General features: G+C 42.0%; 1 protein-coding gene and 1 long non-coding RNA gene across 3 annotated transcripts in view; both read left to right on the top strand.

Moving 5' to 3' along the window:
• Positions 1-492: 492 nt before the first annotated feature.
• On the top strand, positions 493-3,262 carry LOC121068432. Its single transcript, XR_005818868.1, has 3 exons — positions 493-812; positions 2,848-2,935; positions 3,033-3,262. It is a non-coding gene; the product is annotated as an uncharacterized LOC121068432 (long non-coding RNA).
• Positions 3,263-8,527: 5,265 nt separating this feature from the next.
• SNX9 (sorting nexin 9) overlaps positions 8,528-14,907 on the top strand; it is a 61,632-nt gene continuing 55,252 nt past the window's right edge. The window contains exon 1 of one of the 2 annotated variants that reach the window (XM_040553204.1): positions 8,528-9,133. In XM_040553204.1, the coding sequence (XP_040409138.1) occupies positions 9,122-9,133 (12 nt within the window). In that variant the 5' untranslated portion in view covers positions 8,528-9,121. The remainder of the gene's footprint in view (positions 9,134-14,907) is intronic. The other variant, XM_040553203.1, reaches the window with a different exon arrangement.

The raw sequence follows: 14,907 nt of genomic DNA, 5'->3' as shown, positions 1-14,907 counted from the left end.
AGCTCTGGAGCCCAGAGGAACAACTTTTCAGCCCAAGTTCCTCTCTGCCTGTTCTTCATCCTCTTCCAGATCACACGACTGAGAGCCTGGAGAGTTCAAGCGTACAAATCATCTGGCCCGGAGGAGAAGCCTGCAGTTATAGCTGCTTTTGTACAAGGAGGCTTCTGAGCAGCTGTAGCCTGAGGGAAAAACAACAAATGGTTGCTGCCAGCTGGGTCAGAGCCGCAGCTCAGCAGGGCCTGGCTGGGGCCTGCCCAGGAGAGGCAGTGGGAGAAGTGGCCTGAAGGATGTGGCCACAGGTGGGTTTCTGCGTGGGGGACAAAACAGGTCAGCAGGTTAGAAACCCTGTTGAGACCAACGAGGGAAGGCCCTGATTTTTGTCTGTGCTGCAGCTGCACCACTGACTTGGGGCAGCCTGCAGTACCATGCCAAGGCCTTGACTTGCATGCACAGTAATGATCTCAATTGCAACCAACCCAGCCGCTGAAGTAATATAACAAGGAAAATTTCTCTTGCTATCTGGGAATGAAATAACCAAATACATTCCTTCAGCCTGAAGTACCCAAAATGCCTTGATTAAAAATGCAGACAAAGAAGTGTAGCGATGTGATTCATTTAGTGGACGGGGCGCAGCCAGGTAGAGAGCTTGTGGTCACACTGCTCCAAAGCATCTGTCTGGATCATGGGGGAAAAAAAGATAAAATAAAGTGAATGCTAGATGTTCATGCTGGAAATCAAAGCCTGGAAATAGAAGATTCACAAGCAAAATTCCAAATAATAGTAGGTTCCATGCCTCACTGCAGTGCTCAAAGGTTTGTTTGTTTTGTGTGTTTTTTTTTTTCTTCTTTCTTTAAATGCCAGATTCCAGGCCCATTTCCTCTTTCATTTGTTATGATAACTTTAAAGGAGTATCCTTTCAACTTAGCCCTTCTGTGACAACATGGTCTGTAGCAACATGATTTTAATGTTGTAAAATCTTGGACTGACATGGCAATGACAGGCAAAAGACAGAAAACTTGTGCTAAAGAACCCCTTTTGGGTAAGCAGATTATAGTAGACAAACAATGATGTGTTATGGTGAAAAATGTACAGGTGGGCTCAAGCAAACTAGAAAAGGTGTTTTGTGGTACAGCAGGTCCTTTTCATCCCCAGCATTTCTTAGGTAAACTCATAGCAATGGACTCAAAATTTCATCTGTTAGCTGGGTAGGATAGAGATTTTTTTATATCTTCAATGACTATTTTTTTATGTCAAGACCAGCTGTGTTCAGTCTTTCTTCTTTTAAACAACACCAAAAAAAAAAAAAGAGTGTAGCTTAGCTCTGAAAAAATTGGCTTTGTGTGGCTAACCACAAACAAGGCACATGACTGAATGCTGCATCTGGTATGTCCCCCTCAAGTTCAAAAACCTTGGACAAGAGTATTCTGCAAATTTAAAGGGGAAGTCTCGTTTTACAGAGTGCATTTCTTGCTCTTCATTTAAGTAAATGTCAGATTTTTATGACCTGTACCCCAAAAATTAGAAAATCTGCACTCTGCAAAAGAAAGCTGTGGAATTTCTCTCTGTCTCCTTTCTTTAACTTCATTGTAAGGGTCATATTTCCAGGAAATTTTTGTAGATTTTTGGACACCTGCCTTTAGAGGGTAGGAAAAAATACTTCTAGGGCTGGTTTTATTAATTTGAAGAAAAGAACTATCAGCTAGTGTGAACATCTTGATATTCACATACAGAAAGATATGAAGCATTTAAATCCCTAGGGTATCATTTTCATTTTAGCACTGGTAATAAATGAAATGCTTGACTAGACTTGCTACTAATAGTGGATTTTCAAAAGGATTTGAAAACCTGTTTCTAAAATGTGTCTTGGAAGTGCCAACTGTAAGCTTGATACTCCTACTAATGAACTGTCCTGTGCCCTGCAACCAGAGAAATTCTTAATTCTTTTTCTGCAAACCCAAATCTGAGGCACTGATTATAAACAATTACTTAGATATTTAAAATTTTCTGATCTGCCCACAGTCGCATAATTCCTCAGTAAAAATGTAAGGTATGCAGCCTACAAAGCCTGTTTTGTAGACGATCATCCACAGGCTTTGCTTTTTCCTCTGTTGTACAATATCTTTACTAGGGTAACGTGGTTTTATTGGCTATAACTTGCAAGACCAATTCACAAAAAGTAGGGTAAAAAGGGACCTCAGGATTCCAAGCTCATTCCTTAAGACAGGAAAAACACCTAGTTATACAATAATGAAATTCATGAAGCTTTCAGTTTATCCCTTTTATTTATTCCTTTTTGGGGTTTTCTGAGAGAGAAGGCTGTTTATGCACTGGAGATCTAACATGGGCTGATGTAAGAGAGAAATATATGGGCACAAGAAAGAGGCTTCATAACTCTTCCTCTAGCTGCAGACACCTTAACCCTACTAGAGAAAGCACAGGTCGCTCCTGGAAATTAACATTAATTTGCATTTGCTTTCTTTTCTTCTTGACCTGTGGTCATTAAACATGGGCATGAATCCTGGGGGTGTGCTGATCAAGAATTTCTTTCTATGCAGTAATTTCATTGTCAATTATTTCTGAAGGAAACAACAGCTCACAGCAAGATTTAAGGGGCAATGGACACTAAGGCCTGGTCCAATCTTTTAGAGACCTCACTATAATAGTGCCACAGCACTGAATTTCCTGTGCATGGAAACACAGTCATCTAGCAACCCTGAAATCTCCCAAATTTCCATGATGAAAGCACAAAAATTTGTAATAAAGTAATAAATCTGTTAGGATTGGAAAGACACAGGCAGTTTGAAAACTAAGAATCACATTACCACAAAATGTCTGTCTGTGTCACAGGAAAAGAAGCATGAAGGCTGCATGCCGGAAGACTGGAGAACAAGTATTAAACCAAGGACAAAATACGCTCAAGATCCATGTTTGTCAGGTAGGTAAAATGGTAATTCTTATTTTTATAAAGGAGAACACCTGAATTAGTTTATTTATAGTAAAAAACACACTAATGACAAACATTTTTTCTATAGGGTCTGCAGCTTTGTGTGATCACTATCACGCTGCAGAATGAAGTGATCCTTACTTTGGTTTGATACATACCGTGTTGTTAAATTGGGCATAAATGAAATACATATTGAGGTCCCCTAGGCCTGTGTTTGGTGAGCTTCCTTCTTTCATTATGCTTTCTTGCAACCTGCAGCCTGGTGGTATGCTGGCAGGCTCATAGTGTGCCACTGCTCCCCGCTGTGAGAGCTCAGAAACGAGAGCAAGAGGGCTTGGATCTCTAACGTTAGTCCTGTGACCTTCTGCAGCTTTCTCATCTTTACCTGTAGTACAATTGGCAGTCTATGTTTTGGAAGACAATTTGGGTGCCATCCTTGGCTTTTTAAAGTTAACGGGACCTTTAGATGTCCTCGCAGTCAGTTGGAGCACGGAGCAGAACATGCTCCTCTCCTATCGCTTTGCTACTTGAGCTGCAGGTCCCTGATGCTCCACAGACTTTCCACCATAACAGGAAAAAAAAAATGGAAATAAGCCACAGGCAGTCAGCATTTCTGATGGAGGGAGTCTGTAGTCGTAAGGATCGATAGCCCTGGTGGTTCCTCACTTTTCCTAAAGCTAGCAAACATCAAATTTGAAACAGTGTGTTTGTACTTTTTGAATATTCTCTTTACCAACCTGTATTCGAGTTTTCTGAAAAGCTGAGTCCAAAACCTGTTGAACTCAGCAGACATTGTGTTGAGACCCAAATGAATACAAAATATTAACAAAAAACCCAAATGCAGACCAAATAAAGTGTGTGATAATGTACACATGTATATATACATAATATACTAACAATCAGTGTGCAGGCCAGAAAAGAGTGCAGAAAGTAAGATTGATATTAGTGTTAAATGTTTCAGGTTATCTGTTTTGTTGCTTGCACAAGAAACCATGACTTTTTAATACATTTTTTTTCAAAGCTTATACTGCTAAATATGTATATCTCTATATATCCCTGATTATTCTGCTATAAGAGCAGAAAAAGAATAATAGAGTGCGTAAAAACATTTATTACGCTTACAAGAACAAAAAGAGAGAAAAAAATTGTTTTGCACACTGTTATCTAAAGGAGTAGATTGTCATGACCAAGCAAACACAAAACCGTTGCAGTTGTTGTCACCCATAAAGATCATGACCTTAGTGATCAGCTTCTCCGCCCTCCAAGAAAAAAAAAAAAAAAAAAAAAAAAAAAAAAAAAAAAACGCAAAAGATCGACAGTGTCCAAAAGCGTATTGCAACAGCGTTTTGTTTCTGGAACACCTCCTTTTTTTTTTTTATTTTTCAGTGTAAGTTTTTCACATCTTCAATAGTCAGCAGTTTTTTTAATGGGCTTTTGAAAGGGAAAACTGAGCCCAGGAAGTCTAGCATGATTTAAAACTGTTGGTTTTCACAAAAATGTGTTAAAAAAAAAAACCCACACCCTCAGAGCACAGGATTTTAGACTGGCATAGCTTAATGTTTTCCCTCCAGTGTAAAGAAAACAGTATATTAATACACAATACAGAACCAATCCTGGCTGTGAATTTATTAAAAATATAACCATGTCAAATCCGAACATAATACAAAAATGACCACATAGCATGCCAGAGTTCAGATAATAATGGTGCTCGGTTACTAGCTGTAAGGATACAAAACCCTTAAGTCCAAAGCAAATGCACAAAACACAGGTTTTCTCAGAAGTGCTTATTCAGAGAAAATTTTGAGACTGAAAAACTCAGAGGAATTTGGATACGATTCTGGGTGCATTTGTCTAGAGCAGCATTTAAGAGCTGGGGAAATCTTAACCTAACATCCTATGGTATTTCAAGATCGGCTGGCTTCCTGGTTTGGTAGTGATTTTTCAGCACCAGCTGCAGAGTATGATTTAAAAGTGTGTCTGCAGTTTCTGGAGCATCATTTCAAACCGGCACAGAATTCTGGCTAAGTGAGAGGCAGTAGTGCTTTGGTGCAGATATACTACATGATTCAAGAGTTTGGAGCCTTTCTGGCCAAAGACTCACAACTTAAAATAAAGGAAAATGATCATGTTTTTCCTTTGAATGTTTCATTAGATATATTTTTTCATATAAAATGTGCAGAGGATGCCACATTGTACAGAGCAATGCACACAGGGTTCACCAGCTTCTCCCCTGTTGCTCCATGAAGCTAAGATTAGGTTTCATGTATATGGCAACTCCTGTAGTTTTCTGTCCAATTTTGGGGAGGGGAGGAGAGGAAAGATAGGAGGTATTTGATCCATATTGCTCTCTGGCAAACTTCTAAGAAACACCAAGGAAATAGCATTAACCCAACACTGAAACAGAGACTCTGGTCAGCTGAGAGGAAACACAAGGGTGCTCAAAGAACCTCTTGGGTCAGATAGGTGAAACCATGTATGTGGCTTCTGGAGATGAAAAATATCCCACTGTTATTTCTGATTTGTAAATTAAGTGTTTGTCTAAAGGGTTCATTTCAAGGCTTTGGAGATTTGAAATCTGTACCCCTTTTTTAAAACAAAACAAAACAAAACAAAAAACAAGAGGTGTAGCAGGTGATTAAGGTAAACATCACAATTAAGAAGGAGTACAAAAAGTTTGAAATCTTTTGTAATTAATCCCTAGTCACTGTTAGGTTTTCCCAATCATCATAGTTAGAACTGGTTTTCATTCTTGAGCGAACAGCACGTAGTATGGAACTGATTTTATCGTCCACATCCCATAGATAGCCTCTCAAGCAGGAAAGAAGAAAAATCACTTCTCACTTCATGAAGCACCTTTGAAAATGAAGGGCTGGAACAATATGTTCTCTCAGTATGTTTCTTGCAAAGGCTTTGACATTAGGTGTGTTTGACACCCTGCTCCATTTGCAAAGTTGATGCCACTTATTCGACCAAAGATAATTAAATTGTTCCATACAATGAACACTGAAAAACTGGGAATTTTTCAGTATCACCTGTCCTTCCATGGGTCATCCTCAATGCGTTGTCTGGCTGATCCTAAGGGCACAGCCTGCTAGCAGGGAGAAATCTAAGGTGCACCACCTCATGGCACTTGTGAGGACAGTAACTCAGAGACACACAGACCATAGTTCTTTCTCCGGATGGTTTCAGCTTGAAGGTTATCAGGATAACACTATTTTTTTCTTTATCATTCCCTACCAAGCTTGCATAAGTCAGCAGCTACAAGGACACTGACTTGCAGTGTTCTTGAGGCTACAGGCAGGCCTTGCCCAGCAGAGAACAGTGTTTGGCAAACATTCTCTGTATCCTTTCCCAGAGTCCATCTTTAATTAAAGAAATTTGCATAGCACTGTTGGTAGGAGCTTTATACTTCATTAGGGTCTGCAACAGATCACTTCCCACTGAACTCTGCAGCAGCAGTTGTTCCTGGAAATTGCTGCAGACAAGTTAACTGCAAAAATACAGGCTTAGTAGAAAACTATAGAGAGAATATTAACAAATAAATAAATAAATTAGGCATTTGATAAAGGATTTTCTTCTGTTGTTGACATATTTTTTTCTGAGGTGCAGATATTTAACTATTAAAGCATACTTTGGGGCTTTAGTGCAAAGTGCATAATGTTTGAAAGCTGATAAGCTCCATGCAGAATGCTCTGTTTCCAGCCTACAAAAATGCTTACGCATGTGAGCAACCCAGCTGAAGTCACGAAGGTTTCTTGTATGTATGTAGAGCTAAGCAAACATCTAGTCTTAATTAACTAGGACTCAGCCTGGTAGCAGAAAATTAGCCAATTTAGAAAGTTTTGGAAATACTAAGTGACCATCATTGGCAATTCATTGTTATTTGGCCCTTTGCATTAAGCAATAATAAAATTTGCAGCTAGGAAGAGATACATTTATTTGCAGTCCAAAGTGATTCCTAAGAATGTCTTTATTAATGCAAGAATTAAGGGCAATTAATTGCAAATAGTATTGGAAAGAAAACACCAAGCTAATATTCTCAGAACATTCTTTCACCCTGAACTTCAAACTTGTCAAGCAAGAATTATTTTTATGAGCAATTCACAGTGAAAAACTGTAAACTGGAGATTTCAGGCATATAGAGAGGCTGAATAAATCATGGCTTTGTTCTTTATTCCCCAGAAGGGCAAGCAGTGCTCTGTTAAAGCATACTGGTTAGCGGCTGTCAACCGAGCTTTTCTGGCAGTTATCCCGACCACAGGTGAAGAATGACACAGGCCCCAAACGATGCAAAAGCCACAAGTTTTTTATAAATCATACCAAAACATAGCGTCTGGTAAATGGATAGAGGGTGCTTCACACACCTCTGTCAGTTGGGGAACCCTAAATAAGAAGGAGGATGCTGGACCTCTTGATTTCACACCTCCATCATTTTATAGCATTCAAGGTTTCCTTAACTACATACCGGTCCTTCTTGGACCTACAGCCTGCTGCCACACCTTACGCCTGTGAGAATCAGCCTTTAACCCTTGTCCATATCAGGTTAGGCCCACTTATAGGAGAAATAACCTAAATCTCCACATTGCTCAACTCTAACCTACCTAGCTAACTTGCTGTTAAACCACTCCACCTCTCTGTCAGCCAGACAAATTTGCTGTCCTGGGAGCTAATCCCAAGCAGTGTGGACATGAGTGACTTACTCAAATCAGAAATCAGTCCCAGGCTCTTTTTTCCTTGCTAGCACTATGGAGATAGCTATGCTTCCTTTAAACTGTGGCAAATTTAGATGTCACTCATGTCTAGGATCTCTATCCCAACAGCTCATACTGTGAAGAATGCCTCCATCCAAGCAGATGTAAGAAGTTCTGTTCTTTTACCCAGAAGCTTCCTTTTTCTGGCCCTAAAAATGCTGGAGACAAAATAAATCTGTAATGCACAATCTTTATTTCCATCTGTGGATAAATCCCTAGGAAGCAAACAGGCTGTTTGCTACTAGCTTTGATGCCCCTTCACTCAGCCTTCTTCCATTGCTCAGCCAGATTTTGCTGGGCTGTTTCCTGGGTAGCAGAAGGATGGAGTGGGGACAATCTCCACTGAACTGGTACTGAGGTCTGCAAAAATCCTCATCAGGTCGCCACACGACCAATTTCACAACGCGCGATGTTGAAAAGATTGTTGGCAAGAAAGAAGAAGGTCGGGGTCCCTAAGCATAAAGAGGAAGCAGAGCTTCAGAGGGGTTTGCTCATGAAGGGATGCTCAAGTGGATGAAATACCAGGCTGGGAGGGACCACACGGCAAAACCAGTCCTCAATACCATACCTCAAATTAAAGGCAGTACCATAAAAGGTCTTTTGTGGTCCACAGGCAAAGGTTTCACTTTAGATACTGCTGTCATAAGGAATACAAGGTTGGAACCATTGTACGCATTTAAATGAATTCTGAAAAAGTTAAGAACTGAAGAGATGGAGTTCAAAAACTTCTCTAGTTAATCGGTTCAATGATTTGAAAAATAGTGGTGACCACTCTGGATTCTTCTGAATTCCTCCTCCTCACTCTCCATGAATCTCTTGATGCTGTTTTCCATTGCCAATAGCTGCTGTACACCAAGGCCCGGCCGCACCGGGGGTCTTGGGCGAAGCACCTCCCGGCGACAGCTGCACAGGGACAAACACTGTCCTCGCTGTTGCTTCGAAATTTTTATTCAGAAGCCACCGAGGGACAACGGCCCCGCACAGACAACTGAAGAGCGCTGTGAGGAGTTTCCAGTGGCCTCTGACGGCAGGAGCGGGGCTGCCCGTAACTCCGCCACCGCAGCACCGGGAATTTGAGGCCAAATCCCCCCGAAACGGCAAAACCCTGACTGCCCTGTGCCGGGGGGCGGCATCCCGGGAGCCCTCCCACCGCCGGGGCGGCTCCCGCCGGGGGGCTGTGCGGAGGCAGGGGGCACAGCCCCCGCCTGCCCAGCGCCGGGGCCGGCTGCTGAGCCGCCCAGCGGCCCACAGGCGGCGGCGGCGGCGGCGGCGGCTGCTGGGGGACGCCGAGGAGGAGCCGCCTGCGCGGCCCAGCGGCGGGCGGGCCGGACACGCCGAGCGAGGCGAGGCGAGGCGAAGCGAGGCGAGCAGCCGCGGGCCGCGGCGGGGACGGGAGAGCGGCGGCCGAGCCAGCAGCGGCAGCGCCATGGCCACCAAGGTGAGCGGCTCCCGGGGGGGGGGGACCCGGCGGGAGAAGGGGGCTGCTCCCCGCACCGGGCACCGGCCGTCCCGCCTGCCTGCCCCCGCTCGGGCTCGCCGGAGGGCCGTGGGGCGGCGGGGGGCGGCGGGAGAAGGGCGAGGGGAGCCCCCGGGGCTCGGCCGCGCCGTGAGGGGTGGCGGGCGGGGGGGTCCTGGCCACGGCCGGGGCGGCCCTGCCCGGGCGGCGGCTGCTGGCGGGGGAGAGGCCTCGGGTAGGCCGCGGAGCGGCGGCAGCCGGGGGGGCTCCGCCGCCGGGCTGGGTGAGGCGGGTGGGGACGGGGAAGTGAAATTACGCCGCTGGGTTCCTCGGCGGTGCCGGCTGTTGGGGCAGCAAGTCGGAATTAGCCCGGCCTGTCCGAAAGCGGTGGCTTTCTAAATTAGCAATGCTTGTTCACTGTGCTGGTTGGTGAAGGGGCTGCGCTGTTTTGTCTCTGCCCGTGTAGGTGAGAAAGCGGCGCCTCCAAGTTGTCTAAATATTGTGGAAGGCTTCCTGGGTTTGAAGCAATACTTGCAGATTCATCTGAGTCCGCAACCTTGGCCAGCCGTTCACGAACTTCATTTTACTGAGGCAGTTCCCATACAGCGCACTGTTTATACTGTTTTTCAGTGTCAGAAATCCTGCATCTCGAATGGGTTAAAACGCAACATCTAAGTAGCAGCCCGTAACCATCTAAGTAGATGGCTGGGCGTGTTTTGGTAAACTTTCAGATGTGCAGAAGAAGGTGGTCTGGGCTTCAAAATCACGTAGTTAATTTAAAAAGTATTAATATGGTGAAATTCGTGTTCTATACAGATATTGTTAATGTATTTGTTTAGGATATCGTTAGTCCTTTATTATTGGTAATTTCCACTGATTTGTGGGATGTGAGTATGAATAACATGTAAACACACTTAACCTACCTACAGTAGGTAGCAATAAAAACAAAACTCCCAGGTTTATATGTAATACGTAATACATAGTACACTAGGCAGACACTATGCTAAAATGGTTTAAAGTTTTTTCACCTGGCTGTGAGGTACAGCATCCTCACGGGATCACGTGAAGCCATTTTGTCCTTATATCTGAAAGCTTTCACTTTGCTTTTCACGAAATAAATTTTTGTGGTCATCATGGCCTTGCAATAAAAGGTGCGTCATTTCTTACTTACGAACCAGGACTGTATTGAAACCAGGCAGTGTAAGGCTTTTTCATTCTACGTTTTGCAAGTTACAGTATTTTACTTGAGCTTGCGTGTTAAAATTGGGAAGTGATAGTCAAGACTTGATTTTTTTTTTTTTTGTTATGTTGATATGCTGGTGACTGAGAGCATTACTGAAGAGAAGCTTGCTTTATTTTTTGTAGGCTTCACCCATGACTTAGATCCCTCTCAGCTGCTGTGGGTTTGAATTTGCTAAATTTATTGGAACGTCAGCTGTAATAAAGGATACATTTTTGCAGCAGTGTAAGGGGGTGACTGGCTCAATGAATAGTCTTTAGAAACTCTGCCAAATAACAAGTTACCATTTCACTTGGAAATTAAGTTTTGCTTTTTAAATTGTAAACAAACTTGCCACCTTCTACTTGCTCTCCTTCCAAAATATCTTTGGAATTTAAAAGAAAAAGCTTATTGGAATCGCACAAGAGAATGTTAACAAAATTATACTGTAACTAGTCACCTGGAGGCTGAATTTCTGAAACTTTTAACAGCATTAAAACCAATGTAGCTGGTAGGGATGACCGACAATCAGGCTGCACAGGTTACTAGTGTTTCCTGAATTAATTCCTGTTTAAACTAGAATATACCTTCCAAGAAGGAGGGGGAGAATTCAGTCTTAATTTGAACGCTTTCAGTGATGGAAAGTCCAGCTTTTTTTTTTTTTTTAAACCATCAACTCTCTTGCTGTTGACACTTCTTGTTTTGAATCTAAACCTGCCTAGCTTCTGTTTCCAGTTTTATCCTTTTATCTGCTAGGTTTACAAAGTCTCTTATCAAAGTGTTGGGGTTTCTGGGGTTGGGCAAGGAGAAACTGGGGTTTCTTACATAAATTGTTTGTAAACTCTGGCTAGTTTTCTTGCCTTTCTCCTTGGTAAACCATGTCAATTGAGTTCCTAGAGCACTCCAGCCTGATGCACTCTAGGAACTGAAGCACTGATACGATTTAGTGTCCTCATCTCCTGGCTCTTCCCTGTACCATAGAAGTGCATGAGATTTCTTACTGAAGCAGTAAAAGCTTCCTGGGGAAAGAACTACAGTTTTCATGCAAAAAAAAAAAAAGCCCTTTACCAATGCTCTCCTGGCGTATTTGTTAATTGGCAACTTTGCAGGGAGCCACTTGTTGAAGTTGGGCAAGGAAGGGTCATAGGCCCCACATCCTCTGAAGGCCGTAGAGGTTGTTGCTGCTGTGAGCAGACCCAGCAGTCACCACAGCTCCTTCTCCTTCCCTGCACTAATCCCATGCTCTCTGTACAGGTGGTGACTCCAACAGGGTGACTTGTCAGGCCTGTCTTTGAGCTATTATAAGTTGTTAAAACAGCAAAAGATTACCTGAAGGAGAGCAGCGAGACAGTTTCATCCAGTTCCAGCAAGTATAGCTAAAAGTTTGCTCAGAGCTGATGCAAAAGGTTTGGTGTGTGTGGAGTGGGGGAGATTTTCATGGCGAAGGCTGGAAGTATAGCAGGAAAGTAGGAAACAGAGGATCTGAGGCTTCTCGTGGCAGTTCTTAGATCTGCTAGAGCCTTACTGTAACTTGGCAGCGGCCTTTCTGATTCCCTGAAGTCTTTCACAAGGTCACATGCTCTAAAAGCTGAAGCAAGTTTAAAAAAAAAAAAAAAAAAGGATTGTTTAGGAGATCCTAACTTCCAAAGTTTTACAGTACTTTAACTGAACCTGACTTAAGAGGTGGACATTTCATGTCCATGTTTAAGAACTGATGCATCAAGTTGCATATGTTATTTTGGATGCTTCCATCAGAGGTGGAGCTGAGCTTACAAATCCCTTATTTTTAACTGTGCGCTAAAAAGACAAAAAGTTTCTGAGCTTAAAAGTATGTAATGAAGCCAAAAAATTTTTCAAAACTCAGTCACAAAGAAAATGCAATATCGTAAATGTGTTTCTCTGGTATTTGCTTGGAGAAGTCACATTCTGAATGCTTCTGTTTTCCACCTTGCCTTCCCTGGCCTTTCCTCTTTCTCTTTCCCCTGCACAGTTTGCAAAGTCCCAACTTTTACTCATGTCCTTTCTTTTGTTTTTGAGATTCATTGCATAGGGAGAGCAAGAAATCTCAGGAAGTGTTATGCTGACTTTGAAATAACATGCTCCCTACCTTGGTCTATTTTTAGAGGCATTTGTTTAAAAGCGCAGGCAAGTCCATTTCTTGATAAGGCCGAAGTTTTGCCCTTTGTGAGGCTGGAGTTTCAGGAGTGCAGTTATCAAGGGACGGAGGCACAATTATCGAGGGAAGCTGGTAGGTGAGTGCACATTGGTGGTCAAAGACAGTTCTTCTGAAACCTGTGCTGCTAATTAATGTGCAGTGAGGGGTTTAATGTAAAAGCTGGAGATGAAATTAGGAGCTGATAACCTCTAATTTGTAGGAGTTGTGCTATTGAAGCAGGTGACGTTACTTTCATAAGACAGGTATTTCACAAGGTGAAATACACCTGTATCCCACCATGATGCGCTTGGCTGTTCAGTGGTCTGTCTACTTCAGGGACTCAGTTTTATCTGGTTCTGGTTATAGGACTGGGCCCTTTTTCATGGGAAGAAGTCTCTTGAGGTGAAAGCTATTAAGCGGGATATTCTGTTCTTAAAAGAAGATATAGCTTAGCAATTTTTTAATACACAAATATTTTGTTGTTTAAGGCTTTTTGTCCATCTAATGACCTTGGAATAGCTTTTGTGAATGTCATTAACCAGGTATAATTGAATTTAGCATGGTTCTTCTAATCATGTTGAGGGAAGCTCACTTTATGTATGAGGATTTCAGATAGAAAAAAAATCGGTATTTTAGACTTCAATAATAGGAAGGGTTATCTTTAATTTTTCCATTCCTGTACTGATGTAAGGCTCACCAAAAGAAGCCTCCATTTTCATTTGTACTATCGTGAAGCTGTCTGTGTGTTTATGTTATGAATCAGGCAGAAACAATTCTTTGTTCTGATTTGCAGCTGGGAAGTGAAATATCCCTCTGCGCCAAGTGCTCCAAAATACCCAAACTTTGCACTGTGCAAGTCTGCCTTCTGTGTTGTCATAACTTTGACAGCAGTAAGTCTCTCCTAGGAAACTGTATTTTGGGAAAATACTCAGTTAATCAATCTTAATATTATCTGTGAGTTGGAAAGAACTTAAACTGTGCAGATCACTTCGTCCTCTAGTCAGCACGTTCCACTGTTCGAATTCAGCAAAGTAAGACTTAACCATGATTTTGTTCTTTGCATTTACAAGTGTGGGCTGTGATGGAACAAAACTGATTAGGTTTAGTAGTCATTTTAGTTTAATGGTCTTACTCACATTAGAAGTTGTGGGTTTTGGGTTTTTTTTTTTTTTTTTTTTTGCTAAGCTATAATTAAATAGGTGTAAAAATATTTCTTTGTATTTTTTAAGGGGCAACGGGAGTAGGAGAGTGGGTGAAAATGCTTGGTAATGCAAATTTACTTTAAATACCTGACCTGTTGATACAGTGAGGTGTTAGGATGAGTTCAACCACACAAGAACTTAACACTGACACATCTTACTAAGATGCAGGTTTTCTGTTCTTTTGCCTTTGAACTTCTGATCTTTTAAAAGTTCAGTGATAAGTGGGTTACTTTACGTCCCAGCAATTATTAGTGCAAGGCTTCTTGTTTGACAGCCGGCTGTTGGGCTAGGAAGCTGGCGAGTTGATGGGGTTCTGTATGATGTTATGCTTGGGTAATGATTCCTCTGACTCAATTTTTCAAAGTTATTTGAAGCACCTGGGCATTGAGTCATCAGAGGCTCATTACCAGAGGTCGTCACTTAAAAATATGATTACAGCAGTGAAGGAGAAGGAAATCTGGTATCAGATGCTATCATGTTTCATGGTTCATCTGGTTTATATGCTCAGTGATTCAGATTTTCACGCTGGTAGAATTTTTCCATGTATCAGTAAAGTTTGAGCAATAAGTCTTTACAGTTAGCTGTGGCTTGGTAATAAATGTTATTTTATTCCATTCTTTCAATGTTTTTCTTTGGGAGTTGTCATCTCTTTTAGAACCTTTGTTTTTAATGTCTTCGAAAATCTGCTTAAATTAGAACATCCGCACGTTCTTCTGTCTATGAAAACTTCCTTATTTGATTAGGGTGTCTGGCAAATCTCAAAAAGCAAAGTTTACACAGAGACAAAGGGAACGTATATGAGAATTTTGCTGTTTTAAATATATCAGTTCCCTCCTATATTGTATTTGCCCTCAATTGCAATATTGCTGTTGGAAGCAGTCTTGGAAAAGATTACAAAAGCAAGTAGTAGAGATTGTAAAATAGTGGGAGTGATTTGTTTCAGTCAGCACTGCAGTGAGACAGATTAAATAATTCCAGATATCTAAATGTTAGAGTGAATAATTATTGCAGTGTTCTGCGTTTAAAGCTTCAACTTTTCTATGTCAAATCACGTTTTGCAATTAGAAGGTCATTCAACTTCACTTTCAACTTTTCTGAAAGGGGCAAAAATCAAAGCTTGTGCTTTTACCTTCTTTAGTTGTATTCCAGCTCTCTCAGCAATTTGTGATCAAAAAGGAGC

This window comes from Cygnus olor, chromosome 3 (genome assembly GCF_009769625.2).
Source record: "Cygnus olor isolate bCygOlo1 chromosome 3, bCygOlo1.pri.v2, whole genome shotgun sequence".
Classification (NCBI taxonomy): domain Eukaryota; kingdom Metazoa; phylum Chordata; class Aves; order Anseriformes; family Anatidae; genus Cygnus; species Cygnus olor.
The sequence above is the reverse complement of the archived record's forward strand: the minus strand, read 5'-3'. Positions and strand labels throughout refer to the sequence as shown.